This window comes from Megachile rotundata, chromosome 7 (assembly GCF_050947335.1).
Source record: "Megachile rotundata isolate GNS110a chromosome 7, iyMegRotu1, whole genome shotgun sequence".
Taxonomy (NCBI): domain Eukaryota; kingdom Metazoa; phylum Arthropoda; class Insecta; order Hymenoptera; family Megachilidae; genus Megachile; species Megachile rotundata.
Window position 1 is genome coordinate 15,882,640 of NC_134989.1, and position 10,562 is coordinate 15,893,201.

A 10,562-nucleotide genomic window follows, 5' to 3' on the forward strand; every position below is an offset into this window, starting at 1 on the left:
ATCGTTGGAAAAAATATACAGTACGGTTTTGACACATCGTTTCCTTCGCGATTTGAATACACGGATTTCGCGTTCATATTTCTCGCCTAATTATGCCCGCCTCGCGGAAATCTACGATCTGACAGTCGAGTCGGCTCGTACACCTCGGCCTTATGCAGAGTCACGCCAACTTCTAATTATTTAGATAGCGATCGTTGAGCTTTAATTATTTCTTCATCCTCCTCCGCCTCCTTCCTAGCCGGCCCTACCTTCGCTCTTTCTTTATTTCTTTCTTTATCGTCACGTCGTTGCTCTATTCGCTGGTGTATGCTAATAGAAACCTCTTTCAGATACCAACGCCGATATTATTTGCCATAGTCGCTTCCTAATTACCCATTCGCGGTTATTACGCTTGCTAATCCGCCGAACGTTTCGGTGTAATTACGATGTTTCCGTAATATCGCCTCTCGAAAGCCTCGTGTTCCAATCGCGCCTGTTTCTGCTACGACTGTTTCTGCTTTGGTATCATTTATTCAAATCCGAACGGACTGCCTTGGTGGTCTTCGGGAGCAGAATTGTAAATTTAAATTAATTACAGGAAAGGCAGAGAAAAGGGCTCTTAATGTTCGGACAATGATATACGTTGTTAGATTAAAATATGAAGTCAGAAAGTACGCTTGTTCTTATGACATGTGTAACATATGTAACATATGTGATTGTTGCTGAAGACTCAGTTAAATTAATTACAGGAAAAGCAACTAAAAGTCACGTTTGAGGGCTCTTAATATGGAGACAATGATGTACATTGATAGATTAAAATATGAAGTCAGAAGGTACACTTGTTCTTATGACATGTGTAACATATGTAACATATGTGATTGCTGTTGAAGACTCAGGTAAATTAATTATTTACAAGAAAAGCAACCAAGAGTGACGTCCGAGAGCTCTTAATATTTAGACAATGATGTACATTAATACATCGAAAGATAAAATCGAAAGATCAAGTACATTAGCTCTTATATCATATGTGACATATGTGACTGGTGATGCAAGATCAAGTTAAATTAATTATTTACAGGAAATGCAAAAGAAAATGACTTCTCAGGGTTCTTAATGTTAAGACAATTATGTAGACTGACATATTAAAATACGAGATCAAAGGTTTACAGTTGTTCTCATGTCATATGTGACATATGTGATCGCTGTTCCAGACTTGAGTTACAATTAATGGCTTCCAAAAAATGCAAGTAAAAGTCACTTTTTGAGGGCTCTTAATATTAAGACAATGATGTACATTGATACATTAAACTATGAAATCGAAAGATTAAGTAGACTTGCACTTATGTCATATGTGACATATGTGACCGGTGATACAAATCCTTTTCCCTCAAAGAACTTTTGGAGGTTCATACACTCTTATCTTTAGACAACGAGCACTAACAAATTAAAAAACGAAACATCTTTATTTTCAATAATTTCCATTATACTATGTCTCACCACATATGTCACCTCTCATGTAACATATGTTAACACATTAATTTTGTATCAGTATTTAACAATGACAATGTCATATGACAAAATATAGCACTATAATAAAGATTTGAAACTGAATTAAGTTTGAGACTTGCAGAGGGTTAAATGTGAAAGTTGCACAGGGTTAGAATTAAATTTGACCCAGAAACGTGTACACATCAGTCGTTTATCAAAAGTCAGTATCCACGGGAGAATCCTTGTCAAGGATGCATTATATAATTTGATTTTGATAAGACAGCAGAGCAGCTGGTCGGTCTCAACTGTATCTCGGGCACGTGGGCACTGGTTGTGTCGCCGCACGTGAGAATGGTACTTTAAGGTGCGTGGACACAGCAGGGGCTCGCATACGGTAATCCGAGAAGAACCGCCCTTTATCAGATTGCATCAGTGATTCGCGAGCCTTCTGCAGGAACCCTTTGACAATGCCGACAACCATGTCGCCTGGCCACGTTTTTCCCTTGCCTATTTACGAATTCACGTCATATAGTACATATTTCAAACTAGCTTCTTTATTTTATACAACACCTTGATTTCGTCAACGATCTATATTTTCTCCATCCTCAACTTGTATAATTATTAGATCGAGTGATAGTTATTACCCGAATAATCATTAGATACTAATTACATCACCCTGAGAAATTAGATCACACTGACTAATTAGACCACCCTGGCAATTAGATCACCCTGAATAATTTTGATCATACTGATTAATTGGATCACCCTGAGTAATTATATCACAGGACTAATTACATCACCCTGAGCAATTAGATCACCTTGAATAATAAGTACCAGATCATTCTGAATAATTATTAGATCATGAATAATTAATAGTTCTGAATAATTATTACCGAATCATTATTACTTTGTATTATCAATCACCGCGTTTAAGGAAGTGCGATGCGTAGAGTTACAGCGGGTGGAAGTATGATGCGTGGAATTACGGCGCGTGGAGGTGCAGTGCGTGGAATTATGGCGCAAGGAAGTGCGACGCGTGGAATTACGGCGCATGGAAGTACGGTGCGTGGAATTACGACGCGTGGAAGTATAGGGCGTACAAGTATCGGCGCGTGGAAGTACGGCGCGTGGAATTACGACGCATGGATTCACAGCGCGTCATACATTCACAAGTCGTATTTTCACGCGTAGCGATTCTACGCGTCATAATTCCACGCATCGTAATTCCACGCGTCCTACTTCCACGCGTCGTACTTCCACGCGTCGTACTTCCACGCGTGGTATTCCTACGCGCCGTATTTTCCACGCATGGTATTCCTACGCGCCGTATATCCACGCGTGGTACTCCCAAGCACCGTATTTTCCACGCATGGAATTTCCACGCATGGAATTTCCACGCATGGAATTCCCACGCATGGAATTCCCACGCACCGTATTCTCCACACATGGAATTCCCACGCACCGTATTTCCATGCGCTGCAATTCCACGCGTCGTATTTCCACGCACAGTACTTCCACACACTGTACTTCGATGCGTCGTACTTCCACGAGCCGATATTTCCACGCGTCGTACCCCCACGCGCCGTAATTCCACGCGTCGTACTTCCACGCGTCGTACTTCCACGCACCGTAATTCAACGCGTCGTACTCCCACGCGCCGTAATTCCAGGCGTCGAAATTCCACGCGACGTACTCCCACGCGCCGTATCTCAACGCACCGTACTTCCACGCTTCGTACTTCCACGCACCGTAATTCAACGCGTCGTACTCCCACGCGCCGTATCTCAACGCACCGTATTTCCACGCGTCGTAATTCCACGCTTCGTACTTCCACGCACCGTAATTCAACGCGTCGTACTCCCACGCGCCGTATCTCAACGCACCGTATTTCCACTCGCCGTAATTCCACGCGTCGTACTTCCACGCGCCGTATCTCAACGCACCGTACTTCCACGCGCCGTAACTCAACACACCGGCCTTCCACGCGTCACACATTCACAACTCATATTTCCACACGCATATCTGCGTTGAATTAAGCTAATTATAAAAGTGTCCGTGTTGTTAAGTACTCATCAACAAATAAGTAAACGAAAGATTTTGTTGTATATTTTGAATTGATATGTGTTGACAATCTTGCACGTAGGTTCGATTAAACGATCACTCCCGTGGAGTCCCGCAGAATTCGCGGGCGGTCACGTTTCAACGATACCGTGCAACCACTATGATTACGTACCTCGATGACGAACCTAAGCTAGCTTTGCAAGAAGGCAATCCAAATCGAGTCGACTGAAATTAATCGGACTTTTGTTCCATCGCAAAGTGCTTATTAAGGTCGTGCCTTATTAAGTTCCACGGGGCATGCAAACATGGACGAGATTCGATCCGGACGGAAAAGTCGTCGACAAAAGCGGATACCTTTATTACAGACAAACGTGACCGGTCACGGTGGATGTAATTTCTGTTTAGAAATTATGAACGTGGTAGCGAGAACTTTATCAAGGTAGCTTTTGATCGAATCGTACCATGAACAGTTAAGTAGTAATTATGTTGCGATTGTAACCAGTAATTAACTTGACTGATTTTGTTATACATATTCGTTGAAATTAATGGCGAGCGAGATTACGGAGATAATCGCGAGTAATTTAACTAAGTATCTAGCAAATTACGTGTTAAGATTTCTGAAGTTAACGAAATGGAAGGTGGAAGAATACTTGAAATATTTTATTTTAAAAGCAGCAATTTTTGTCTTTTTTGTATGTGGTGTCTTTGTCTGTCATGTGATTCATATCTGATCATGCACGTATTCTGAACAATTTGCTGGGTTATTACTTGATTACTTTATTACTTGAAAATAGACAGAACAGTCCAGAGTGGATTAAGTCGTTATCTATTGTGATCCATCTTTTTAACGCGACAATGTATTTACCAAAAAGTTATGAGAACATCGAACGTATGTTACACAAAGTGATGAGAAAAATATTCTATATACATCATTTTTATCATTGCAACAATTGACACACTATTAAAACGCTTTACAAAAATATTCAGATGCACAACAATCTCTCATTCAGAATATTTGATCATCATTCTTTCCTTGTCACAATAATGACATGTATTCTATACAAATATCTGATGATAAAAAATTATCAAATTGTCACAAAAACTGTCAGCCATTTGTGATGTTCGGGATTAGACAGTTCATAGACCTCGGTCGAAAGAACAAAATTTGCGTAACAGAATCCGAGAAAGATCGCCCAATTTTCATTTTTGAGGGTTGAACTCCAGCCACGCATTTGTGTGCCTTCAGTTGGTACCTCTCGCCATACTGACGTCCGCAGAAGTCGCATTTGTAAGGTTTCTCGCCGATATGACCATAAATGTGCTTAGCCAACTTCGTTTTCACGCTGAACCGCGACTTGCAGAAATCGCACTCGAATCGTTTCACACCTGTGTGCCGATACCTGTGCACCTTCAGGCCCCACGATCTTCTGTAGCATTTGCCGCAGTCCTCGCACTTGTATGGCCTCACGCCTGAAATAAAACAAGTCTTTTACAATTTTCATATGGGGATGAATGTCACTGTGATTTTATATAGGTGGTATTTGTAAGCGTGGTTATACCACGCGCCGTAATTCCATGCGTCGATATTTTCATGCGCCGATATTTCCACGCGCCGATATTTCCACGCGCCGTAATTCCACGCGTCGTAATTCCACGCGTCAATATTTCCGCGCGCCGTAATTCCACGCACCGATATTTCCACGCGCTAATATTTCCACGCGTCGATATTTTCACGCGCCGTAACTCTACGCGTCGTACTCCCATGCGCCGTACTCCCATGCGCCGTAATTCCACGCACCGATATTTCCACGCGCCAATATTTCCACGCGTCGATATTTCCACGCGCCGTATCTCTACGCGTCGTAATCCTATGCGCCGTACTCCCATGCGCCGTAATTCCACGCGTCGATATTTCCATGCGCCGATATTTCCACGCGCCATAATTCCATGCGCCGATATTTCCACGCGCCGTAATTCCACGCGCCGTATTTTCACGCGCCGATATTTCCACGCGTCGATATTTCCACGCGCCGTAACTCCACGCGTCGTACTTCCACGCGTCGTAATTCCACGCGTCGATATTTCCACGCGCCGTAATTCCACGCACCGATATTTCCACGCGCCAATATTTCCACGCGTCGATATTTCCACGCGCCGTAACTCTACGCGTCGTACTCCCATGCGCCGTACTCCCATGCGCCGTAATTCCACGCGTCGATATTTCCATGCGCCGATATTTCCACGCGCCATAATTCCATGCACCGATATTTATATGCCCCGATATTTCCACGCGCCGTAACTCTACGCGTCGTACTCCTATGCGCCGTAATTCCACGCGTCGATATTTCCACGCGCCGTAGTTCCACGCGTCGATATTTCCAAGCGCCGATATTTCAACGCGCTGTAACTCCACGTGCCGTAGTTCCACGCATCATATTCCCACGCGTCATAATTCCACGCACGATACTTCCACGCGCCATAATTCCTCACGTCGTACTTCCACGTACCGTAATTCTACGCACCATCCACGCGTCATACATTCACAAGTCATATTTCCACGCGTAACGATCCTACGCGTCATAATTTCACGCGCTGTAATTCAACATACCGTATTTCACCGCGCTATAATTCAATATACCATTTCAACGTGTTTCGACGTGTGAAATTCCTACATCACATACGTTGGAATCTAAATATTCCTCTTCTGTCTCATGCATACGCCTGCATACGAAATACCCAGTGCATAATATCTGAAGTTACGAGTGATATAAATGGGCCCTCTGATTACGAATGTAGTAGATGAAAACCAGGAAACTAACGAGACAACTCCCGCTGGCAATGTGAATATTCTCATAAGTATAGACCGGAAGGAAGTAGCGTCGCGGGGCGAACGGGGGATGCAAATAGGGGATAAAAGAATTTCGCAGCATGAGAGCGTCCCGTTGGTTTATTCCGTCGGAGTTTCTGCTTTCTCATATAAATTCGTGTCGGTATTGAGACATAAAAATGGTAGATAAGCACGGCTGTAACCCGTCACGCGGTCTTCGGATGCATCGCTTAACCGGTAGACGTATTAATTAGAAAATGAAGCATCCTGTGGCACACACCGGTGTTACGCTGCCAATTAACCCTGTACCGTCGCGATGGGGTGTTTCACGGTGTGCATGGTCGACGGCCATTTAAATAGCGATAACGTTTCGGTTGTAAACTCCGAATAATACGATGTTGATGTTGCGATGCTCGCTTAAAGACGCCATCGCTTCTAGTTTCGTTTTATAACAACTGGGATATTTCTGAAATTAAAACAGGGGCTGGTTTCCGGGTGTAAACCATGCTTCGTCAACGTTTCACCGTCGCTTTATCTACAAATCGACGTTTCATTAGCGAGCTACTTCTTTAGGGCCTATAAACATTTTAATCTCCCTTTTATTCAGTAGATAAGTCTCATTTTCCACGATCGACTAACTAGCAGGTTACAGTAAACGATTCAACACAAAGTTGCAATTATTAGAACTTGGAAGAGTTATATCTCGAAGATCCTTATCTTAATCCGCAGTTTGTAGGCTATAAAACGTCGTAAAATGCAGATTATTCTTTCATGCTTTACTTGTGAACGTGTTTGCTTTGAATTTATACAAACTCCTGTTATGTGTCCTGGGTCTATGTGTACAAGAACTTGATTGCGCTCATCGAGTGTCTGTTATCAAAAACATAATTGAACGACCATTAAACTTCTCCTATTATGTGACAGTACATGAAAATTATTTTTCTGCATCATCAAGTCCAATGTCTATTATGTGACAATTTATGAGGACCATCTTATAAGACAGCTATTAAACTTCTCCCACAATGTGACAATATATAAAAATTATTTTTCTACATCATCAAGTCCAATGTCTATTATGTGACAATTTATGAGGAGCATGTTAAAAGACAGCTATTAAACTTCTCCCACAATGAGGCAATACATGAAAATTATTTTTCTGCATCATCAAGTCCAATGTCTATTATGTGACATTTTATGAGGATCATCTTATAAGACAGCTATTAAACTTCTCCCACAATGAGACAATACATGAAAATTATTTTTCTGCATCATCAAGTCCAATGTCTATTATGCGATAATTTATGAGAATCATCTTATAAGGCAGCTATTAAATTTCTCCCACAATGTGACAATACATGAAAATTATTTTTCTGCATCATCAAGTCCAATGTCTATTATGTGACATTTTATGAGGACCATCTTAAAAGACAACTATTAGACTTCTCCCACAATGAGACCAAACATGAAAATTATTTTCCTGCATCATCAAGTGCAATATCTATTACGTGACAATTAATGAGGCTCTTAAAAGAGAAAGATTAAACAGGTCCTCACCATAATGTGACAATATATGATGCTTCAAAGCTCCCTTCAGATGAAACCGATGTTTGCAAATGTCGCACTCGAAGCGTCTAACACCCGTGTGCGTCAACTTGTGAGTCTTCAGCACGGAGGATCTCTTGAACTTCGCCGGGCAAAGGTCGCACTCGTACGGTGAGTCCGCTGTGTGGACGATCATGTGCGCCCTCAAACTACTCGGTCGTAGGAATCGTTTCTTGCAGATCGAGCACTCGAATGGTTTCACGTTCGTGTGCATCAGCTTATGATCGCGCAACGATTGTCGATGAAGCAGCTTCTTCTTGCATACGGAACATTCGAATGGTCTTCGCTTCGAGTGCACTTCTTCTTGGTGCGTCTTTAATTGATCCCTATGCTAAAATTTTTTAAGTTGTATTTAAACTCTTGACGATTTGTAATGGAGCTATTGAATGTTATTTTGTTTGTTTAAAAGAGGTGCGACAAAGGTGAGCCATGCGAACAGTGAGACATTGTTTTGAAAATTAATGGCAAAGTTTTTGTGAATATTATGTTAATGTACCTGAAAATGTAGGTTACAGCGAGTGCATACAAAGACTTCTAACCTCTCGTGCAGTCGAAGATGATCTTTCAAAGTTGATGACCTTAAAGAGAAAATTTGTTGAACAAATATTATATGACGCACATGGTGCGTCAGTACTTAGACAAGTTCAAAATGAAAATTAAGAAAAATTGAAGCAACAAGAAACTACCTTTACTTGAAACAAGGGATAAAGACTTCCTGAAGAAATTTAAAAAAATAAAAATATTTTAAGAGCGAATACATGTGACGCACATGGTGCGTCAGTACTTAGACAAGTTCAAAATGAAAATTAAGAAAAATTGAAGCAACAAGAAACTACCTCTACTTGAAACAAGGGATAAAGACTTCCTGAAGAAATTTAAAAAAATAAAAATATTTTAAGAGCGAATACATATGACGCACATGGTGCGTCAGCAGTAAAACCTGTGCAAAATGAAAGTTACATGAAAGTTAATTAAAACTGAAGCAAGAAGAAACTACATTTACCTGAACCAAGAAAATAATAATCGATTCTTGAAGAAATATTAAAAAATAAAAATGAAACTGAATACCATATGACACACCTGGTGCGTCAGCAGTAAAACCAATCCAAAATGAAGGTCAACTAAAGTTAAAAATCGAAGCAAAATTACCTAAAAATGAAACAAGATAAGTTGAAACAAGAGGATGATAAATAGTTCTCGAAGTATTAAAAAATAAATATATACTAACGCTGTATCGTTAAGGCGACATGATCTACATGCAACTAGATAACTAATTATAGTGTATAATAGCCTTCAACATCTTAATTAGTGCTCGAGATGTTCTACACACCGTGAAAACTGTTTCCTGCAAAATCCACACTGAAAGAGTTTTCCATGACTATGTCTGACCATATGCGTCTTGAATTCATCTTCGTCCGGAAACTCGATCCTGCACACGCTGCAGAACAATCGTTTCCCGCCCGTCAACGCCTCGATGTACTCCTCGAAGTCCACGTACTCCTTCTTCCAAGGATCGCATTCTTTCTTCGGGACAAAATTTTCGTCCACTTGTAACTCATCGTTCGCCGAGAAGTTCTCGATCTCGTCGAGGATCTCCGTCTTGATTTTCACCTTGCGAGTGAAAACGATGTTCATATTCATGGCGAGCATTACGCACGCAGGATATTAGATAATTTGCTCGCTTCCGCGAGAAATGACGGGAGTCACGCGGAAAGTGAAGTCGTGTTTAATAACGAGGTTGCGTAAGAGAAACAAAGAAAAGAAACTCTAATAAAAAAATACGTTTAAACGGCGAGGTATGATACAGCTCATTTACTATTACGAGCCGCGGTTTTGTTATGTGGCAATTTTTTTCTATGGTCCGCGGACTTTTACGATTGCGGACAGATTTAATATAACAATTCCCGGCCATATTAAAGAAAGGAAAAAAGAATACGTGGCCGTTGTGCAAGCTTTTATATAATCAATTATGCAATTAGCAGATCGCGGACTGATTCAACGACGAAATAATAAGGCGGCCTCGAAGCTCGTGATTACAAGGATGTTTTAGCCGGCAGTTTTTATACCTGGTTGCGCGCTATCATAACCTAATCAAGAGGCTCTTTCACGCAGCAGAACCTACTTCTTTGCACCGCTCGCAACGCTTCTGCGTCCCTATTATCTTCACATCGCCGCTCCCTCGATTTTCCGTACGATCCTCCGTGCTCGGACAACGCTTTGAATGGACCTCGTACTCTTGCGACATGTCCTTACGTTCGGTGAAAGAATTTCGAGAACCGAGACGGGCAGAAACAATCGAACGGGAGCACGAGCGGATTATCAGCGTCGTCGATTCGATCATTTGTATTACTACGTTCTTGTGGATCAAGTTTACGTTTATGAGTAGGTAGCGCATCGTGTGTTGGATGTAAGGTGGGGGTTGTTAGGGGAAATTCGAGGAATTTAGGGAATTTGTAGGTGAGAGATTTGAGATTGGGGGAGATGATGACTTTGGGGTTTGAGAGATAGAGGACTTGGAAATTTGAGGAGTTGGGAATTTGGAAATTTGGGATTTTAGGGATTTGAGAAGATGGGGAGTTTGGGAATTTGGGAATTTCAGAATTTG

At 41.6% G+C, this 10,562-nt stretch overlaps 1 protein-coding gene across 1 annotated transcript; it reads right to left on the bottom strand.

The window, feature by feature from the left end:
• Nucleotides 1-744: 744 nt before the first annotated feature.
• LOC100880774 (uncharacterized) lies at nt 745-10,562 on the bottom strand. The gene is made up of 5 exons (XM_076533479.1): nt 10,080-10,562; nt 9,288-9,568; nt 8,454-8,535; nt 7,910-8,288; nt 745-4,998 (listed from the first exon to the last, which is right to left on the bottom strand). The coding sequence occupies exons 1-5, from the start codon at nt 10,350-10,352 to the stop codon at nt 4,634-4,636; spliced, it is 1,380 nt and encodes a 459-aa protein (XP_076389594.1). The 5' UTR covers nt 10,353-10,562; the 3' UTR covers nt 745-4,633.